Below are 23,552 nucleotides of genomic sequence, written 5' to 3' on the forward strand. Positions count from 1 at the left end.
GACCCTTCAACAGGACAATTTCCAGCATCTGCAGATTTCTTCGTGTCTAATACCCTAGCAGGATGGTTTGCTAGTGCTGTACTGTGGGGGGGGGGGGGTGGGGGGGGGGAGGTGTGGTGTTAAACTAGGACTTCAGGGGAATGGGAACCAGAGCGCCAAAACAGATGGTAGAGTGGTTGTGGAGAAAAATATTGTTATGCCTACAAGGTCAAGAAAAAAAAGTTGAGCATGGTTGGACTAATGATTTGAGCTGGGTATATTTCAATGCATGGAGTATTGTCGGGAAGGTTGATGAACTTCACCTGGATCAGCATGTGGAATTATGACATTGTAGCTGTTAGTGAGGCTTGGTTGCAGGGCCCAGGACTGGCAGCTCATTGTTCAGGTGTTCCTTCATTTTAGACGTGTTGGAGCGGGAGGTATTAAAGAGAGAAAGGTGGCATTATCAATCAGGGAAAATGTCACAGAAGTGCTCAGTCAGGAGAGACTGGAGAGCTTTATGGGTAGATATGAGTTAGAAAGGTACGATCATATCGTTGGCATTATATTACAGACCACCGAACAGTTTGCAAGATTGTTGAGAGATTGTAGACTGTTGCAGGAAACATGAGGATGTGATAGTAGGTGATTTTAACTTTCCACGTATTGACTGGGACTCCCATACTGTAAAAGGGCTGAATGGGAAAGAGTTTGTCAAATGTGTTCAGAAAACTTTCCTTAATCAGTATACAGAAGTCCCAGCTAGAGAGAGTACGATACTAGATCTGTTGTAAGGGAATGAGACAGGGCAGATGACAGGAATTTGTGTAGGGAAACACTTTGCATCTAGTTATCAGAATACCATTAGTTTCAAGTTAATTATGGAAAAGGATAGGTCTGTACTCAGGTTGAGAATCTAAATTGGAGAAATGCCAATTTTGATGGTCTCAGAAAGGATCTGGCAAATGTGGATTAGGACAGGTTGCTTTCTGGCAGAGGCATACTTGTTAAATGGGAGGCCTTCAAAAGTGAAATTTTGAGAATACAATGTTTGTATGTTCCTGTCAGAATAAAAAGCAAGGATAACATGTTTAGAGAGCCATGGTTTTTGAGAGAGATTGAGGATCTGGTTAAGAAAATGAGGGAAGTGCATAACAGATATAGGACAGAAGGAAGAAATGAGGTACTTGAGTATAAGAAAAGCAAGAGAACACTTAAGAAGGAAATCTGGAGGGCTACAAGAAGATATGATGTTGCTGTAGCAGACAAGGTGAAGGAGAATCCTAAGGGCTTCAACAGATATATTAAGAGTAAAAGGATAGCATGGGACAAAATTGGTCCTCTGGAAGATCAGAATGGTAATCTATGCATGGAGGTGAAAAAGATGGGGAAGATCTTAAAGCTACACACATAAAAGTTGCTGGTGAATGCAGCAGGCCAGGCAGCATCTCTAGGAAGAGGTACAATCGACGTTTCGGGCCGAGACCCTTCATCAGCATCTGCATTTACTTGGGAGATGGACTCAGTGTCTATAGATATCAGGCAATTCAGCAGCAAGGTCATGGACCTTATATATACTACAGAGGAGGAGCTCTTTGCTGTCTTGAGATAAATCTCCAGGGCCTGATAATGCGTTCTCTCAGACCTTGTGGGAGGCCAGTGCTGAAATTGTAGGGGACCTAGCAGAGATAGTTAAAACATCCTTAGCTATAGGTGAGGTGCCAGAGGATTGGGGAATAGCTAGTGTCATGCCATTGTTTAAGAGCGTCTCTAAGAATAAGCTAGGAAATTATAGGCCAGGAAGCCTAACATCAGTACTGAGAAAGTTATTGGCAGGTATTCTAAGGAACCAGAAGTATAAGTATTTTGATAGACAGGGACTGATTAGGGATAGTCAGCATGGTATGGTGCAGGTTAAGTCATGTCAAACCAATTAGAGTTTTTCGAGGAAGTTACCAGGAAAATTGATGAAGGCAAGGCAGCAAATGTTGTCTACATGGAATTTAGTAAGGCCTTTGACAAGGTTCTGCATGGGAGGTTGGTCAAGAAAGTTCAGTCGTTCAGCATTCAAGTTGAGGTAGTAAATTGGATTATATGTTGGCTTTGCTGAAGAAACTAGAGCAGTGGTCCCCAACCACCGGACCGCAAAGCATGTGCTACCGGGCCGCGAGGAAGCGATATGAGTCAGCTGCACCTTTCCTCATTCCCTGTCACGCACTGTTGAACTTGAACATAGGGTTGCCAACTGTCCCATATTTGCTGGGACATCCCGTATATTGGGCTAAATTGGTTTGTCCCATACGGCAGCGGTCCCCAACCACCGGGCCGCAAAGCATGTGCTACCAGGCCGCGGCGGAACGGTATGATTTGGCGATAGGAGTCAGCTGCACCTTTCCTTATTCCCCGTCACGCACTGTTGAGCCATTACGCATGCGAGGTCATGACCTGCGCATCATCCAAGTCAGTGCAGGAAGGAGATCCTGCAATAACTCCTCGAGCTTGCAAATGATGACGGACTGAAAAGTATGTTTGACATAACATCTCTGCCAGCATTCTGGATCAAAGTGAAAGCTAAATATCCTGAGATAGCCACGAAAGCACTGAAAACGTTGCTTCCATTTCCAACATACCTCTGCAATGAATGCAACGAAAACTAAATTGAGGAATAGACTGGACATAAGGAACCCCGTTCGAGTATCGCTGTCTCCCATCACCCCTCGATGGGACTGTTTTGTTGCAGGAAAACAAGCCCAGGGCTCCCACTGATTCAGTGATATTGGTGTGTTGCAATGATTTTATATGTTCATATGGGGAAAATATGTGCTGTGTGTTTAATATCCAAACGTTACTTAAAATGTTATGATGCTATTGACTTACTTATATAACCATATAACAATTACAGCACGGAAACAGGCGATCTCTGCTCTTCTAGTCTGTGACGAACGCTACTCTCACCTCGTACCACTGACCTGCACTCAGCCCATAATCCTCCATTCCTTTCCTGTCCATATACCTATCCAATTTTTCTTTAAGTGATAGTATCGAACCTGCTTCTGCCACTTCTACTGGAAGTTCGTTCAACACTTACTTCAAGCTCCCATGTCCTCCCCCGATAATTGACTTACCACTATATTCATGCGAGGAAAATATGTGCTGTGTGTTTAATATTAAATTCGTTAGATAAACCCCTTTAGAAATGAAATTGAGTGATTAGCCACTTATCACCTATATTCCGGTCGTGATTAACATAGCCCCCCCCCCCTCCCCTGAACAGAATCGCTAAAAAGGATTTGCAGAAAAAAAATTGGCAGGTACACGCATGCGCATTGGTGCCTGCGCAAGGCTTCATGGTCATTGTAGTCTTTCTCTGAGTAAACAACGTATTTGACTGCTACCCTCGTCCGTTGGCAACCCTACTGCCCCCCCCCCCCCCCCCGGGTTGGCCAGCCCGCAAGAATATTGTCAATATTAAACTGGTCTGCGGTGCAAAAAAGGTTGGGGACCTCTGAACTAGAGAGTTGTTGTAAATAGTTTCCTCTCTGACTGGAAGCCTATGATGGGACTAGGCAGATTGATGGTTCAGCACAAACTAGATGGGCTGAAGGGCCTGTTTCTGTGCTGTAGTGTTCTATGACTAACAAAAAGTCTTGTTTATATTAGTACAAATCACTAGTTTCAAATGGTGTCACTGCTAATATTGGCTGTGATCTTCTCTGCTTGCCATAGATTTATCAGTGCTTTCTTCAAGAGAATAATTATTGTTTTGTTTCGAGGTGAAGACATTCTAGGTGTACAATGGGGATATATTATTATAGTGTGTCAACAGAAAATTTATTACACCAACAGGGTTTAGAGATGGTTTCCATTTCATCATGGTATAATTAGTGTTGAAGGAATTTGAGAGGAGATTTCCACCAGTGTGTAATTTTTCAGTGGTTAGTGAGGCACAGTGCACACAGTAAAGTTTTCAGGATTTCTTTCTGCAACGCAGAAGATCATGCTATTATCTCTAATTTTACAATGCTATGTTAAATATTTGGAGATTCAGTTTACAAAAGATGTTCATAAAGACATCAGTAAATACTATCATTTGAGATCCCATTACATTATTAATATAGTCTGGAAGAAATGGACTTTGTCCTGACCCTGCTTGAACAAAATTACAGGATGCCCATTGAATGTACAACATGTACAAGGTCTTGCATCTTTTTATTTTCAGGATATCATTCACTGCAGCTAAAAAACAACTTAAATAAACATGTTACTTTTCTGTAATTGCTTTTAGCTTCTTCCCAGACCCTTCATTCCCTCACACGCGCACTCTCTGACACACACATGCACGCTTACACACACAGTCATTCACGCTCACACACTCAAAATGATAACTACAACAGGTACAGATTCTAACTGCCTAATGTAGCGAGGTGAAAATGCCCTTGTTTAAAATGCCCAATGTAGAAAATAAACATAACCCAAATCTAAATAGTAACAGTATTAATCATGTAAGCGATTACAATCAGCTATAATGAAGTCTCACTGTAGCAGGGAGATGTACACTGATCACAGATAATCTATAGAAGTGCCCTGGGTTCCGTTGCATAGTGTGACAACTGTGCTCAACCCTAACGAATTATCAGAATATTTTTCTTTTTGCACCATATCTTCAAGGTTCCTTTCCCCTCCAGAATTCTAACCTGACAAAATAGCTGACAGCAGGTGATTTTTTTTTTTGGCAAATGTAATGAGCACTCAGAGGATATGGAGGCAAAGAGGATTGCAATCGAGCTTGTTTAGTTTGTGTATGTACTCAACATTGGGGATTTTCAAATTCAAGTTCAAAACAGGAATTCTGATTGTTATATTGAAATGTGGAGAGCGTGAATTATTTTGCTTTATTTATCCACATTAATTTTCTGCATTTAAATTTGTTCTCATTTCCCTCCTTGCAATTTTCCCTCTTGAAAGAGATTATATGGATCAGGACTTGGATGGTATGGAGGGTGAAAGTTGCAGCCACGTACCAAGCTCTCCACCCATTTCCTCTACTACCAGCAGACTGGATTCTGAGCAGGAGTCTATTGTGCTTCATAACTCAGGTAATCCTCCCTCAACAGTATTTTTTTGAATTTCTAATAAAGTAATTTATCAAGATAAAATTTTAGACTGCTTCAGAATAAAATTACATTCGTTGACTGGGAATGGTGTCTATTGTTAAATGTTTAATTCAGGTTGAAATGTCATGGTTGAAACTTCATCTTAGAACTCCTGCGCAATATAATCTATGAATGATGTCCATATGCAGAATCCTGATTAGTGTCACTTGGACTGGTGGTTTAATCCAGTGAAACCTCTTGTATTTTAAAGTTGATTTTCTGAGATATAGTATGGCGGTTAAAGTATTCTTGCCAGGACTTTGGCTAGACCTCATAGTTCTACATTCCTTTGTTCTTCAAGTATTTGAGGGATCCTGGATTTAGATCCCTATTGTCTTGTTTTCACCCCATGGCTAATTACAATATTTATCAGTCTGTAATCTTAATTTGCTATAGATATCAAGTGTACATTAGTACAAATTATTCTGTTTTAATATTCTTATTCCCTCCCTCATGCATACATTTTTTCTTACAGAACAGCAAGATGTTGAACTTGACACGAGTGCTAACAGTCAGATGTTTGAGTACCTCAGTCCTGCAGTGAACCGACCTGAAATGAATTGTTCACCGGATCCTATCTGTGACCAAGCAAGAGTTGCACCCACACACGACTGTGATGCTGTTCCTTTAGGGCAAGCTGAACCTGGATTTTTCCAGCTGGAACTGGATCAAGTCATTCTGGACAGACCAGCATTGGAGATGTCCACAAAAAAATTGAAGATGGATTTCTCATTGCCTAAGTCATTTAATGATGGGCTGCCTGACAATCCCAGCAATGTGGATTTTGAAAATCACGCTTCACATATTGCTCAAGCAAAAATGTCTGTTGCTGTGACGAATTTTGGAAGTATTGATGTTGGAGATGTGAACAGTTTGCTCAGTGCTCATACATTGCACCACTCCGCAACTATTCAGTCGGAATCTTTATCTCAGTGAGAGCTAGACGTCTTGCAGATTATTTTATTTATATTTTACTTTAAAAGTTACTGGAAAACTATTTTTTGGCATGACATCAGTGATGTCTTATATTTATTTACAGTACATATTTGTTTCTCAAGAGGATGGAACCATTTATTTTTTGGGCCCAGGTACATGAATGGGATCTAAACTTTTGGATGTCACATGAAGGAGACTTCCCCCACATTTTTACAGAACAAAACCTTTTTCATCTGTTAAGTTTTTGTATTCATCTTGTCAGTGAAATTGGATTCATAACGTTATCACCAACAAATCTCATTCATGGCAGTTATTCTGGTCATAAACATTTTTATTATTGTGCATGGTGTTTAAAGTCTAACTTTAGTCATTTCCTACATCTCAAGAAATTAATCAGTGTTCTTTTTAGATAAAGATGTGTGCATTTTGTGTGTGACTGATTTCTAGTAGTACATTATTTAACCAAACCATCTGGTAAAGGACATAAATAGCTGTTCCTTTGGTTTGGGAAAATGTGAGCTGATTGATTGGAGGAAACCCCATTCCATATCAATTGTTTAACTATCTCCCTTTTGATCTAATGAGCCAATCTTGAACTATTCTAGGCTGATACGGAACAGTGATCTGGGTGTCTGAGAGGGCACCTAATATTCTGGTCATTCACTACAACCAGAATAGTACTAGGGATTGATTAAGGTGGATCCCAGGGATTCCTTATACCAAACTGTGAGCCAATTGCTGTGTGGACTTTATGTCACTAGGTGATGGTTTGTGGTAATACTTTGCTGTACATCTAGTGTTAATAAAGGGTATTGCATGGACCAGATATAATTTGTTCTTAATGAAGTGAGGGCTGTAGAAATCTGTCCTCTTCTTCAAGTTCGCAGGTGAGTTGAGCAACTGCCCCGCCCTATCCTCAACCCATCAAATAAAAGTGCAATTCCTGTTGGATAGCTGCTACGTCTCTTAAAAAGCAACCAGTGTATTTTCCTAGATTTTCATGCTATGGTCCAATTGGAATGCAATCGCCACCTTGCTGCTGGCCTGTAAACTGGCCATTAAGATAAGCATTTAGAACTGCCTTTATTTTAGAAGTGATTTTAGTTGGAAGCACATCTTGATTTTGCATATCTGAAAGACAAGCTGTCAGTACATTGCATTTATCCTCATTGGGAAATGATGATGATCAACCTGGCATGCATTGTGATTGAAATCCTTCTCCAAAAAATACAGCCAAAACATTTTAAATCATAAAACTGCAATGTCCTTTGTAGAACACATAGTGAGGAGAACGTTGTATGCTGCCATTGAGTTGCACATTAATTGAGACAGTGCAACATTGAGTAGACAGGTGTTGCAATAATAATCATCGTTCTGCATATTTTATAAGGCAACACTTTAACAGTCTTGCACTGAAAAGGTCTATGCACTCAAACATTAAATTTCTCATACATTGTTACACTGCAATAAAAAGCAATCCCCATGTGTTAGGGAAACTGGTTTGGTAACTGTCTCTATTGAACTAATAAAGACTAAAGCACAAATTGTATACATTTGAAGCCATTTGTGCTGTATTTTTATTTATAAATAGCACTGAAAATCTTAGTGGTTATCAGATCATTTTACCCTCCTTTCCCCATACTGGTGCTGTGCAATTTCTAAGTTGTTCTGAGCTCATCCTAAAGCCCTAATTGATGTGAAAGGACCTCTTCAGTGTTAATATGACATTGCTTGCTACTCAGTATTTTTAGATTATAAAAGTTACATTGGCAGACAAATAACAATTACTTGTAGTTAATAAGCCCATTCAACAGTCAAGTTGAGAAGAGCGCAATTTCCAATTCTCTTGATGTTTACTTTAGATATCTTACTCAAAAGTTTTCCCTTTTTCTGTGACTTTTTTTAAAATATATGCTTTACAATACCTTTTCATTAAGGTGTTAAATTTGATTATTTTGTTTGAATGAATAGTCTGTAGTATTTTTTTATTGTCAACTGACTTCCTGGTGACTTTAGTGATTATTCTTTTGGAGCTCTGTGTGAAAAGTGCCTCTTCAGTTTGCACATATTAATCAATCTTCTTTTGTATTGATGTCATCTTGGCTCAGTGGTAGTTCTCTGAGCTCTGGAACACCATTCAAGCTCAAATTTTAGGGCTTGAGTGCGTAATTATAAGAGAATTGTTGGGCATTGAGGGCATACTACTTTGCTTGAGGTGTTGTCTTTCTGCTGAAACATTAAAACAAGTTTCCATTTGTCCTCTTTTATGTGAAGGGTTTCTTAAAACTATTCCAAGAATAGGTGAGTTTTCCTAGTGTCCCTGCCATTATTTAACCACCTGCCAGTATCATTAACACAAATTGTCATGTCATCACTGGCTGGCAAAATGATACAGGTAGATAAATTGGTAATTCAGTTAGATCTAGCTTTACAAGAGCCACATTCTGAAATATTTATATTATTTCCCCAAGCAAATACGAAGGTGGTATTTTCATTTGTCTAAAATGCCAAGTATTTAAGTTTTATATTGTAACTTAAGTCTAGAAGGTGACAGTCTGTTATTTGTAAAGCAATTTTTAGTTGAATTGCTACCCTCTTCAGAACACAACCCAGTTAGTTAAAATTCAGATTTTGAAATATAAAAATATATGGTATCCTGCAAATTGCTGTCTGACAGTAGCTTTTCAATGTTAGTTCCTTACATAAATCATTTACTAATTTATATCCTTGCCTAATAGTGAGAGGGGCTTAGTGTATGAAACTCTATCATGTCTATGCCAAAGTACTTTGCAAAACTTTTCCTACAATAATATTACTTTTGTTAATTCCGTTCCTTGCAGATAATGCACAATACATGCAGGATAGTTATTCCTATCTGTAAATTATGCATTATGCCTTTTATGGCTCTGGGCACAATATTTTTAAAAAATAATCTGATAAGATTGAATCGGGAAAGAGGAATTTGTTCAGTTTCTTGATGTGGAGAAATTAATATTAGATATTTAGTATGAATGAGTTACCAAATGTATCTAAAAACTTTGCATTCCCATAGTAATGTTACCATATCATGTCTACTGGAATAAGGTTCTTGATTTCTTGGAGCAAAGTCAACTAACCAAAGTTCTGCATCTACATTAGGAAGATCTGTAAAAGGATCATTCGTAGTGAAAAAAAAATCACCCAATGATTAGAAATAGTATCTGAAACAGTTAGAATCCTAAATTTTCTCACAGCTTTATATGTGATGTTTGGCCACTATTTTGGGAAATGTATTTTAACTGGAATGCTAAAAGAGATAAAATCATCCTTGAGTATTAGTGTTGTGAGAGAATCATATAATTCCCACTGCCTGACATTATAGAGAGGAGTACTCTAGCGATAAATGTATTTCCAGCTGTGTGGCACTGGAAATCAAGGTTAAATTTCTACAAAATTGTGCTGAGGTTTTGTACAAGCCACAAGCAACAGTTGAAAATGTCAACTTCAAATTATTCCAATAAGTTCAAATTTGCACTGTTTCTACATAAATGAGAATGACCTCTGTTAAAATGAAATGAAAATGAAAATGAGGGAATATTGTGAGCAGTAGAGCAGTTATACGTTTTAGCATTTGTCCAAATCTTCGCACTTTCTAGGAAACAGAATTTTTTAGATGAGCCTAAAAATTGTCTAAACTGCGGGTCTATTTGCTACCAATGTGCACCATCAACTGTCAAATTATAAAAATAAAGCTTTCCTACAGCCTGATTTTTAAATATCTCTTTCACCATTGCTATTATTGGATTAATGCCCTCCTTAATAAACTTAAACTTATCAACTGATCTGATCTCTCATATTTTTGTGAAGCAAAAGCTATAATTAAGTTAGAACATCTGAGTTCCTTGTGTACTTCAGTAACAGATCATTTGTAAAAGTACACTGATAAACTCGGGATAATTTTACTTTCACAATTTTTGCACTTTTCCTGCTTTTTGTTGTAGTTGAAATGTGGAATTTCATTTTTTTAAAAACAACCCACTGAAACAGACTTCCTTTTGGTGCTTTTCTATGAATGTAATGTTTCTTGCTGTCAGAGATTGGTGAGTTTCATCATGCAGAAAGGACAACTGGTATTCAAAACTGTTCAGCCTTTAGTTTCATGTTTAGAACTACCGGATGGACAGGCATGATTTTTATACTCTTGAGTTTGCCTTATAATTAGATTAGTGTGAAGCATTGTTCCAATTGTGTTACCTTCTTTACTGTTTGTGTTCATAGACTTGCTTTCAAGTTGTTGAAATTATATGGCTCCAAAGACAATGATCACATTAAACGTTCCTCAACTCAGTCATGTTGGGCCTGGCTATCCTTGTTCATTCATCGTATTATGCTAGCTGTTTTATGTACTGTATTTTACCATATAATTTATCATGCATTCTGTGTACATTTCTTAAAATCTTTATTTGCCATTCTGGTTTGCTTCCTTTTATTTTTTGTTTGTGCCACAAGTTTCCCCTGTGCATCTGTTAACCGAGTAATGCAGTATCAAACAAAGAGTCTGTCTCCAAAAATAAATTTAGACTTTTTTGAGGGGGAAAAGGAAATCTTGTTGCAAAATGGGCAAAACATTTGCAGTTTATTCAAGAATTTTCCCAGGAGGAGGGGGTGGAAAGTGTAGGGGTAAACATCTTTACCTCAATCTACCCTAGCTCCAAGGTTTTTTTTGCAGGTAAGTTCAAAGCTCTATCATTGTAGCACAGTAATAGGTAATTAAATCAATAAATCTGGTTAACATTGAGGACGACTTACTGTACTTCACCTTGGTCAATTCCAGTCAGCCAGTTGAAGAGCTGGACTTGAATGGCAGGTATAAATGGGGAAAAAAATGTGTGCATTTGAGTGCCATTGGGTAAAAACTGCCTTCGGAATTGGCCAGGCAAGTAAAAGCAAAGTATAGTAAAGGTATAAAATGGATTGTATCAATTGTTGCAAACCTTGCCAAGTTTGTATTTCTGAAACCAATAATGGCTATTTACTGGTGCCACAAGCTTCGTTTAAAAAAAAATCTACAGTTGTAGGTACAATGGATAGAGGCAGCAATAAGTCACCATCCCATGATGTATTATAATGAGAGAGAATGGTATTCTATTCATATTGTGTAGTATAACTTTGAACTAATAGCAAATGTATTTTTGTGAGAATTTCATACAAGAATGTTGAGTTACAATGTATAATACTGTGGCATTGATAATTTCTAATGGAACAACAATCGGATATTTAGATGGTTACTGCATAAAATCTGTGAGGCATTTCTAATATATAATGACTTGATACTCTTTGTCATTGATGGACTGATTTGGAAGATAAATATGTATATTTGTACATTTTCAGCCATGTATTTTAATCTCTCCAATCTTTTAGATACATACCTGAATGGCATTGAAACTGTTGACAGACCTGATGAATTTTTAATAGACTTAACATCAGCCTAAGTTCATCTTGTTCAAACCTACATTGTTTTAATGACAGAAAAGTGGTTAAAGTTTACTAATCTGTGTACCCAATATCATTCAGAATTCTGGTGGATTGAGAAAGCAGTGCTTGTCATTTCGGTAGACAAAAACAAGGATGTGCATACTGTTGTAATCGGCATTATGAAAACCAACTTAATTATTTAACTGCAATCACCAAACCCTTTGTATTTTGGGGTTCCAACCAATGTTAATCAGCCATGGAGAGAACAAGGAATTTGGATGCATAATTGTGGTCCAGAGTCTTAGGGTTTTGCTTCAAAAAAATAAGATGTTACTGATATTTTCTTCTCAGCTTTTTGACTGTTCTTGGGTATTTTAATCAAGAATACACAAAAATTATGCATTTGCAAATTCTTGTACATTATGAAGTGTTAGATTTCATTATGTTAGTACAACTACATTGATTGTACTAATTAAAGTAAAGTGTTTAGTTACCATTGAAACTATTAAGTTGTAGTTTTAGAAGAAAATAATCTCATGCTGCTGCTACTGTTCCAACCTGTTTCTTTGCATCCTTCTACTAGCTCTTACTAATGTTCAAGCTGTTTTTACGAGGTGGGCACAAACTGTATAAAATCTTAATCTTATGGTTTGTTTGAGGTTACAGAAATCTTATATTTGGATGTTTTGCCAATCCTTCCACATCCTTTTAATCATATGTATTTTTTCCTAGTGTTTTTCTTTTAAATTTCAGCCGCTGATGTCAATCTTTTGCACTTGGTCCATTTCAGAGTAGTTAATGAACCAAAGATCAAGGCTGATTGAATAGTTCCAAGTGCAATTTTTGGTGTAAATGTGTTTTAAAATGATCAGATATGGAAACTACTTATGCCCTCTACTTTTTGGCATGCATACTGGATTTTGATTTCCTTTGTCCAGTAATCATTAAGCATATTAACAAATGTGTGTACCCCCCATGGTAGCACGGGAGTTTAGCACTACACAATTATAACTTGGGGTTTAAGGGTTGAGAGTTCAATTTTGACACCGTCTGTAAGGAGTTTGTATGTCCATCCCATGAGTGTGTTGGTTTCCTTTGTGTGGTCTAGTTTCCTTCTAAATTTCAAAGATGTTCCAGTTAGTAAATTATCCTATGATTAGGGTAAGGTTAAATAGGTGGGTTGCTGGGTGGTGTGGCTTGTTGGGCCAGAAGGGCTTGTTCATAAATAAAACCATTTAACTATTATTCACAAAAGTAAGAATTTAAGAGTATAAATTAAAAAATGACATGTGACTCCTGCAAAGGAGAAGTTATATGATACAATAAGTTACTCAAATCCCTTGTTCTCAACTGATTGATCTACCAAGCCATTTGCATAGGTGCTGTGGTTGAGGAAGTCAAAAGTGGTCATACTTTCTAGTTTTGAAACCCATCAAATGGAAATGTGCAAAATCTGGTGAGGACATAACTCACAGATTAAACACATCATGTCCTGATTCAGATTTGTAAACATCACCACGTGGGTGATGTTTACAATTCCAGTTGGCAAATGAGATTTATCTAGGAATGAAGGGCATTTACAATGTTTTGATTATATTTCATGGCTTTTTCTCATGTATTTTTATTCTAAGACATTTAAACCATGCATGCATGTTTTAAAAAGTTGCATTCATTATTTGATATTTACCCTTGATAACAATTTTTTTTTACAAATTCAAGCTTTCTTTCATGATTTTCAAAAACAAAATTGCAAATCGCAAATGATTATTGATGTGTGCATTCTCCAGAACATGTTTTAGAAATATTACAAAAGGGTTAAATATGTTTTGACATAGAATAAGTAATTTTTTTTATACTGGTACTGAAAATAAGGCCAATTGTTGTTTGTCATGAATCAATTGAAAGATGCCTTTTCTAAAGTTAACTTGAGCAGAGGAAGTCAGTATGTATCTTTAACACTGCATTCATGCATGTTACACATATGTGACTTCAGATAAGTTAAGGATCTGGTGATTGGATAGCCAATACCCATCTGTAAATTGTAACATTCCGTGTATGAGACTTCTCTCATTACTCTCAGACTCGTACAGCTTGGCACTAAAAGAACAAGATGGCATATGAAATTCCTGTAGTAAAGAAGAAAATAGTGGTAAAATATTTTTGATGTTTCCTTGTAAATATAACAAGACTACGATGCTGTAATAATGTTAAACCTTCTGTAGTTTGTATGTTGTAGATTTCCTGAAATGCCTGGATGTTTGAAAGAAGCAGTCTGCTGCAAAGTAGGAAGTAACCACTAGATGGTGAAACATGTTTATTTTTGTGGTCATTTAACTGGAGAAGTCTACACTACACTTTATAAGGTGATAATGGTTAACAATTTTGTGTGCCTGTAGATTTTATATTCGGACAATGAAAGAACTTCCATGATTATTCACATTTTGCATATCTGCACAGGCTGATTTCCAGAAATCTGTTTTATATTGCATTGTATTTTGTACTGTATTGAGAATGATTTGCCCATCATACATACTTTGAGATAAATTTGTATATGTTGTCAGCATGTTTTTATCAGTATCACCTCTGTTTTGTGTGGACAGATATAATATCATTCTTCTTATCGATCGCCTTTTACAGATTTGATGTTTTACAATACTTCAGATTTTGAATTGAAATGAGAAATTTGGTTTGCAATGTAAGTTGTTATTACATTATGAACCAGCTTTTAAGAATCCTCCAAAACATTTAATCCCAGAGAAAAACAAAAAATCCTCTTAATTCAGACAAAGGCAATGCTATAAACATTCCAGTCGGCATTACTTCCTTTTGTGTAATAAAAATTAGTTTTTGGGGTCAGTTTCAAATTGACTTGGCTTGATGTCCCAAAAATACTTTGAACTATTTTATAAATAATAGCTAATGCCTTTAAATTTGCACAACTACCAATTTGTCCAGCATTTTAAGATTACTGTGTAACATAATAGTCTGAAACTTTTAAAATGTTGAGAACTTTATGCAAATACAGAAACCCTTGTCATTCTATCTGTCGGGCCTAACCTGTCTTGGTCTGTACTAATATTGTAGTTATAATGAACTCTGAATCCAAGAATTGAAAATCCAATACACTGGTGAAAGCAGGTATCTTTCAACTATTTACAGTCTCTATTTTTACCTCATGTTGAATATAATCTTGCAACCGTTGGTTTGAAAGATTATCAATCCACCCATTTCTGAAATGGCATTCCGTGAAAATACAATGTGAGTACACTGGTCATAAATAACTGCTAGTGATTTTAATAATAAAAATAATTGCAGTGTTGAGTTATGTGAGAGACCATCTTGATTTCCATAAGCAGCTAATATTAAAAGTTTGGTGCTCTTGCAACAGAATAAAAATGTTGTTTTCATTTATAGCATAATGATACAAATATTGAATTAAGTTCACAAATTGGGAAGAAAAAAATGTCATCTGAAAGCAGGAGCTTAGGGGAATGTTCAAAACATTCTTCTGTTATATTCATCATATATAGTGTTCATTTACTGGAAGTGTGCCTTTTGAATAAAGGTCACTTGTAAAAGGGATTATGTGTTGAAATTTTGAATAGATTAAAGGAAAATACCAACATGTTCTAATAGTTCAACCCAATTTAAAAAATGGCAGTGAAGATATCTGAACACTTTTGAGTTGTGGGAATTTTTTTTACCGACATAGAATAATGTATTTTTGAAAATATCGTGGTGGTATTTTTAGTCAATGCTGGCCTTGCTTACTACATGCTGCACTGGAATATGAAGATATAAAACTGAATATGGGATTTTTATTTGAAATCTGAAAGCTTGTTACAAGTATTGAAGATCTGATTGGATATACTTGGGGAGAGATTAAAAATCCCTTTTTAATTTTCAAGAAAAGAAAAACAATTTGTATTAACTAGTTTTCAATTGTGAGAAGCTATTTCAATTACTAATAGGCACTAGTTTTGTATGAAATCTCCCAACTTCTGAAGACTTAGTTACTTTTTTGCTCTTAATTTTCTGTCATGTGCAATGAGGTTTTAAAAGAACATCCTTTAGGAGTCTATAAAAGGGTATAATGAGAAGTGACCTGAAAACCTTACCTACCCCTCAGTAAAAAAAACTGCTGCACTACACTTTTTTTTATCCCACTGAAGTCTCTTGAAAGACTCTCTAATTCCAGAAATTGAATTAAATATGTTTGCAGTGCCTGTCAGCCAAGTGATGATATGTCATGTGACAACATAATGTTTATGTACAGACAGTCTCACCAAAATTGCTTGTTGCTAATTTAGCTCAAGTATTTGTATGACTGTTGTGCATGGACTGTGACTCTATTCCAAGTTTCACAAACAGTTTTGAAAAGGCTAAAAGTGTAACTACTGGCAATGTATTTGAAGTGTAGAGTATTAAAATACTAGGTGTTGAATTGACACACCTTGTGAAATTAACTGTGCCTAGCCAATCTGATTTAATACTTAAAATATCCCCGAAGCAATCTTGTTTCATTATAAATGGGAATACTTGTATTAACCATTCTTAATGTACTGCAGATGTTTTCTCTCAATTTGGTTAAAAAAGTTAAAAGTAATGCAGACTTCCCTCTCAATGAGTGACCAGTTTAGTATTGTTTGTCTCGTGTGAAAACTTTTGTTTGTCATTTTGTACAATACAATAAAACCTTGATAAATAAAGTCACTTTTCATGCTTGTTTTACTGAATGAATAACAATCTTGCAGCGACTTCCTTCTTTCCATTCCTTATCTCACCTGCAGGAAAAAATACTGAGGCATTGAAGTTGACTGGGAAGAAATATATGTGTATCTTTTTTCTACATGAATGCAATGTTTGATGCTACACCATTGAAGCAGTCAACTTCAGGAATATTAGTCTTTATTAAACTGCATTTCACTTATCTAGAACTTGTTGCTCAAGTACTTAACTTCATATTTCTTCCTCTATGCATGTAATGGGCAGCAAAGTGGTGTGTCAGCACTGCCTCACAGCTCCTGGGACTCTGGTTTGATTCTGTCCTCAGCAGATGTCCATATGGATTTTAGCATTCTGTTTGTGATTCCATGGGTTTCAGATTTTATTTCTTCCCGTGTGGTGAAAGGTTAAGTAGCTTCTGTAACATACTCTTCAGTGTTGGTAAGAGACAAAAGAAAGTGCAACTGATGGGCATGTGACAGAAGGAGTTGCAGTTGTACAGGGAAGTGATGATAGTGGGAATGTGGCTGATGGGATTAGTCTGTTGGTATGGTATAGACCGACTAGCTGTTATTTATATTTTATTTTCTTTCACTTAATCCTTTCCAATTGGATGTTTTTATATTAATAAGTATCCTGATGGGAATGACTACCGTGCCCCCATGTAATATGTTAGGCTAGCAGTCCTGCCCTAAAAATCTCCTTAAGTTGTGCAGTTCCAGTTTCCCAGACATCTTGAGATTTATATTTCTAAAAGCACTTTTAATAAATATCCTTCACTACCTTCTTGAATCCACTTGTGATGATAATCTATTTAACTCCAAACATTCTTGTTAAGCTCATTTGAAATCTAGCTCTTTAAACTAGCCAAAGAAGAACTGAGACTTATTTCAAATCAGTTGATTTAATTTGATGCAAATGAGGCATTTCTGTATGTTTCGATGCACATGTGACAAATAAAGCTAATGTTTGTCTTTATATGATTAGATGCCTCTGTGTGGTACTTTGCATGTCAACAATGTACTTGAAATGACATTGATCTGGGGTGCTGATGGAATTGCAAGGGAGAGCGCCCGTGCAATCATCATGCTGCACGTATTGACATCTCCCAATGGGGAAAAATGCAGCTTTAAATATAACCTATTTTTAAAATTCAAGTGGTTCTTGGTTATGTGGTTTAGTCCAATCTTATTTAGCAACAAACCAGTGTCTTGGGCCTTTTCGTTAAGAGCTCAGTATAATTGCAAGGTGTTTTCATGAGATGCACAGTGACCATACATATGGAGTCAACAGTCTTCAATCAAACAATACAGGTCACCAATGGAGTTGATAAAAACTACTCCTCAAAAATTGCAGTTTGTGGGAGCTAAAACTCATACAACTGGAAAGAATAAAACTTAAATATTCTCCCACTGAAGACACTGAGCATCAGAAACATTGGTAAGGCAGTGCCTTCATGAATCATGTTACCTTGGATTTTAAAAAGGTTTTAACCTAACTAAAGGAATTGGGGAGGATCAGTTGTTGAGAGGAAATGAGAAAGGACAAAGCAAAACTCTGGAGTAGTAAAATGGATAAATGATTACCAGAGTCTGTCAAGAAGGTAAATAGCTTACAAGATAACGGCATGCCTCCAGTTGGAAACAGAGAACACTGGGTAAGAGACAAAACTGAAAGTTCGTTGATGATGGGACTTTGACCTTTTGGCTTCAACTGCTGTGGTTTCCTCCCACAGGCCAAAGACGTACTGGTTAGCAGGTTAATTGGTCATCGGGCTAGGTTTAAATGGGTGGTTGGACGGTGCGGCTCATTTTGTATTGTATCTCTAAATAATAAAAAAAATACTTTATGCATAAATATGAGAAAGACTGCAGATTCTACAAATCTGAGGAAAAGTCTAACTTATGGCAGGTTAGTTTACTTGTCGGTCGAAAGCCGCCCCTACCGTGCCGGTCATCGATTGGACCGTTTCAAGTACGTAGATGCTCTTTCCCATCAGTTACCCTGTTTGCCACGGCACCAATGACGTGTTTCAGGCACCTGAGGGGTATAAGAATAGCACGTGCGGGAGGCTCGGTCTCTTTCATCCCCGGGGCGCGAGTGCTGAAGAACCACTGGTAAATTATGTTGCAAATATAGGGGAGCCCACGTGCACTCTTAGCGAAGTATCTGTTCAATATTTAGTTTTGCAGTTTGTGTAACTTGGATGCTAGGTGGAATCTTTCACTACTTGTAAATTGATGATCAATGTTCTTACTCGTAATCAGTGTCTCCTGTCTCACTCACCAAACCCATGAACCTGCTTCCATGTTACAGGGTCTCGGCTGGAAGCGTCGACTGTTTATTCATTTCCATAGATGCTGCCTGACCTGCTGAGATCCTCCATCATTTTGTGTGTGTTATCTATATGCATGCCGTGTTTGTAACCAGGTAGATGAATGGAGTGAATAGAAATAAATGGGTATGAGCTAATAAACATTAAAATGATAGAGTTGTAAGTGGCCAAGGAAATTTGACCTTTATCAGGAAGAGGCAATAAATAAGAGGAAAGGTAATAAGGAACAAGTAAAAGCTGGAAGTGAGAAAGAATCAAACCTCAGAAAATCAAGAAGCCAAATCAGTTTGGATGGAGCTAAGTAACAGAAAGAGACAGAAAATATTGATGGGAGTTGTAGGCCACTGAAATATTGTGGTACTGTTGAGCATATTCATACCAATAGAAGTACATGTAACACGGGTAATTCAATAATCAAGAGAGGCTTTACTGTACATATTCACTGGGCATACCAAATTGGCAGTAATAGCAATAGAATGTATCCATGCACTATATAAGAGGTGGTTTTCCAGATCAGCATATTGAAAAACTAACTGGGAACAGAGTATTTAAATCTACTATTGTGCAATGAGGAAGGATTAATTAATACTTGAGGAGATGAAGTTCCTTTGAGTAGAGAGGTCATAATATGAGGTAAATATTTGCCATAAAGAAGAGGATTTATTCAAGAACAATTAATGATATACAATAGTAGAATCTGAAATTGGGGCATTACATCTAGATACAGCAAAGGTGCATGATGTGAGGCTTGCGTTAGCTTTAGCAAATTCAGAAAACACATTTAAAAATAGGAAAAATGAAGGCTAACACTTAAAAAATTAATATATGCAATCATTTACAATAAGCATATATATCTTTAGAGCGAAGCTCCAACTACTTATGATGAAATGAAGGATTTTTCTAACCTTGATGGCTGTGGTGAATCAGTTGTTGAATTGATTCTAAACCAAGAGCTCCCAAAATTTTTATACCATGGATCTCTACCATAAGCCAATTGAAGGTTTCAAGCCTCTATTCTAAACAGAAATCAATGAATACATGGATATTAAAGGAATCAAAGAATATGGTGATACTGCAGGAATAGGGTGCAGAAGTAGATCAGGCATGATCACGATGTTTGGCAGAAGAGATTGGAAGTGCTGGATGGCCTGTTCCCACATGATGTATAAAAACTTTTACCAAGTCAGGCAGCATAAGTGAAAAGAAAAGGCATTAATGCTTCCAGTCCAAGACCTGAACTGCTGATTGTTCCCAGAATTTTCCATTTTTACTTGAAATTTCCAGCATCTGCAATTTTCCTCCTCCCATTTCTTATATTCTTAAATATGGTCATGCTGAGAATGCGCTTTGGATATTGCAAACAAATATGGCCTTCCCACTGAAGAAAAAATATATACTTGTGAATGTGGGAGTGCAACAAAAATTCAGCAGACTCATCCAGTTGGGCCAAATGGCCTGTTTCTGTGATGTATGATACTATTTAATTCAAAAGTACAAAAATTCTTACAAATTCAGCAGTGCAGCTGCAGAGGTAATTTTTCTTATCGAGTGTTTACAATCAAGTTCATAGTGTCAGAAAAAAAGAAGTTAAACGGTTATTCTTATATGATGACTTCAGTACAAAAGGGAAACATACTTATTCTAGGATTCTGTAAATTAATATGATAATGTACTAGCGTGAATAAAATTATGACTAACAATTGTGTTGTACAAAATATTTGCCTCATCTTTTTCCACATGCCTATCAAAATTTACAGTAATTCCCAAAATATGAGAAATGTAGCTCAGAACCAAGATTAGTTAAATTTCTCTTGAAAACATACACCTACAACTTAAATCATGACATTAAAATTTTGTTTTGATTTTAGCTCAAAATACTTTGTGCTATGTTAATTAATCATTTTACTGCAACTTATTCTTATTTGTTTACCAAGTACAACAAACAGTCTTAAATTAAAGGGACGATGATCAAAAAAATTTGAGATATGAATGCAGACATTGTGGACGATTTAATTATCTCTAAGTGCTTGGCATAATTATATGCAGCTTTGAAATTGCATACCTAAGAGGACCATGGTTTACAGTATCTCTTTTTGTCTTGTTAATGGGTAATTGTTCAGTTTCTTAATGAAGACAGTTAAGTAATTCCTCAAATTTTCAGAGGTATCAGCTTCAATGTGTGAGATCTTTAAAGAAGATAAAGGCTGATGGATTTGACGCCAAATTAGATGGTCAGCGCCCAAGTTAGATCTTAGATCTACCTCATTAACCGGGATAGCAGATAGCTCACTGTGACATTGCTTCAGTGAGGTGGGTTCAGTTATAACTTCCAGTGCTCTCTTTGAGGCTTGCACATTCCCCTTGTGGCTGCTGGGTTCCCTCAGGGGTATCTAGTTTTCTCCACTAACCAAGTACCTGCTGGTTGGCAGGGTAATTGGCTACTGTGACTTGCTCCTAGTGTAGATTGGTGGTACGTGCATCAGAGGCTGCAAAAAGGCATGTGAGATAGAATAGGTTATTGGCAAATATATGCCAATTGGTTGAGTGGTGTCACAGCAACAACCTTGCACTCAGTGTCAGCAAGTTCAAAGAGCTGATTGTGGACTTTAGAAAGGGTAAGACGGGGGAACGCAAACCAATCCTTATAGAGGGATCAGGAGTGGAGAGAATGAAAAGTTTCAAGTGTCTGGGTCGCAGTATCTCTGAGGACCTAACCTGGATGCAACATATTGATGTAGTTATAATGAGGGCTATGCTTCATCCAGAGTTCGAGGAGATTTAGCTTGTCTACTGAAACACTTGAAAGCTTCTACAAATGTACAGTAAAGAGCATTCTGACTGGCTGCATCACCGTCTGGCATGGGGAGTTGGGGGGGAGGGGAGAGGCTACTTCACAAGATTGAAGTAAGTTGCAGAAACTTGTAAAATTAGTCCGCTCCATCATGGGCACTAGCCTCTGTCATATCCAAGACATCTTCAAGGAGCAGGGCCTTAGGAAAGTAGAGTCCATCATTAAAGAACACCACCACTCAGGACATGCCCTCTTCTCATTGTTACCATCAGGTAGGAGGTACAGAAGCCTAAGGGCACACAGTCAGCAATTCAGGAACAGCTTCTTCCCTTCTGCCATCCGATTCCTAAATGGACATTGAACCCATGAACAAATGAACAATACTTCTTTTATTTCTGTTTTTTTCCCTAATTAACTATTTAATAGACATATACAGTGCCTATAAAAATATTTCACCCTGCCCCCGATGTTTTCATGTTTTATTGTTTTACAACATTGAATCACAATGGATTTAATTTGGCTTTTTTGACACTGATCAACAGGAAAAGACTCTTTTGTGTCAAAGTGATCTAAATTAATTACAAATCTAAAACACAAAATAGTTGTTTGCATAAGTATTCACCCCTCCCCTTTAATATGACACCCCAAATCATCACTGGTGCAGCCAATTGGTTTTAGAAGTCACATAATTAGTTAAATAGAGATCTGTTGTTAGAGACTGTGTGCAGTCAAGGTGTTTCAATTGCTTATAATAAAAAATACACCTCTATCTGGAAGGTCCAACAGCTGGTGAGTCATTTTCCTGACAAAAACTACACCATGGGTACTGCCGAAGGGTCTCAGCCTGAAGTGTCAACTGTACTTTTTTCCATAGATGCTGCCTGGCCTGCTGATTTCCTCCAGCATTTTGGGTGTTCCACGAAGACAAAAGAACACTTCAAACAATTCAGCAAAAAGGTTATTGTAAAGCACAAGTTAGGAGATGGATACCAGAAAATTTCCAAGTCACTGAATATCCCTTGGAGTACAGTTAAGAATATCAAAAACAAGAATATGGTAAGAATATGGCACAGCTGTAAATCTGCCTAGAGCAGGCTACCCTCAAAAACTGAGTGACCGTGGAAGGGGACCAGTGAGGGAGGCCACCAAGAGACCTATGACATCTCTGGAGGAGTTGCAAGCTTCAGAGGCTGAGATGGGAGAAAGTGCATATACAACTGTTGCCTGGGTGCTTCACCAGTTGTAGTTTTATGGGAGAGTGGCAAAGAGAGAGCCACTGTTGGAAAAAAACTCGCGTGAAATCGCAGATAGAGTTTGCCAAAAGGCTTGTTGGAGACTCTGAAGTCAGCTGGAAGAAGGTTCTGTGGTCTGATGAAACCAAAATAGAGCTTTTTGGCCATCGGACTAGATGCTATGTTTGCAGACCAGACCTCAATCCAATTGAGAATTTGTGGCTGAACTTGAAAAGGGCTGTTCACTCACGATCTCTGTACAATCTGACAGAGCTTGAGCAATTTTGTAAAGTAGAATGCAGAAAAATTGCAATGTCCAGATGTGCAAAGCTGATAGAGGCCTATCCACACAGGCTCAAGGCTGTAATTGCTGCCAAAGGCGCATCTACTAAATACTGACTTGAAGGGGGTGAATACTTGTGCAATCAATTATTTTGTGTTTTATATTTATAATTAATTTATCTCACTTTGTAGAAATCTGTTTTCACTTTAACATGAAAGTCTTTTTTCTTTTGATCAGCGTCAAAAATAGCTAAATTAAGTCCACTGTGATTCACAGTTGTAAAACAACAAAACATGAAAACTTCCAAAGAGGTGAATACTTTTTATAGGCACTATATATACTTACTATAATTCAGATTATTTTCTCTAAATTTATTAACCATGTATTTCATTGTACAGTACTGCTGCCATAAAGTTAATGAATTTCATGACATGCCAGTGATACTAAACCAGTCTCTGATTCTGATTCTGAATGGGATTAATGAGGTTGCTCTAAGAGCTGCCATTGATTTGCTGACCAAATGGGTGGCAAGGTGGATTACAGGTAAAGCAAGCTGTTCTTCTGCAGGGTCTTCTCCTGAGAATAAGAATGAGGTAGAACAGGGATAAATATACAGGCAAGCCAAGGTACTGAAAGTAAAACCCATAAATGTGGGCAGAGCCTC

General features: G+C 37.1%; 1 protein-coding gene across 7 annotated transcripts in view; it reads left to right on the top strand.

Annotated features, from left to right (window-relative positions):
• The window catches only part of LOC140188335 (mesoderm induction early response protein 2-like), a 105,242-nt gene extending 89,044 nt beyond the window's left edge, over positions 1–16,198 (top strand). For all 7 annotated transcript variants that reach the window (XM_072244487.1, XM_072244484.1, XM_072244485.1 and 4 more), the window contains 2 exons: positions 4,945–5,075; positions 5,608–16,198. In XM_072244487.1, the coding sequence (XP_072100588.1) occupies positions 4,945–5,075; positions 5,608–6,068 (592 nt within the window). In that variant the 3' untranslated portion in view covers positions 6,069–16,198. The remainder of the gene's footprint in view (positions 1–4,944; positions 5,076–5,607) is intronic.
• Positions 16,199–23,552: the final 7,354 nt, after the last annotated feature.

The sequence above is a fragment of the Mobula birostris genome, chromosome 26 (assembly GCF_030028105.1).
Source record: "Mobula birostris isolate sMobBir1 chromosome 26, sMobBir1.hap1, whole genome shotgun sequence".
In the NCBI taxonomy this organism is placed as follows: Eukaryota; Metazoa; Chordata; class Chondrichthyes; order Myliobatiformes; family Myliobatidae; genus Mobula; species Mobula birostris.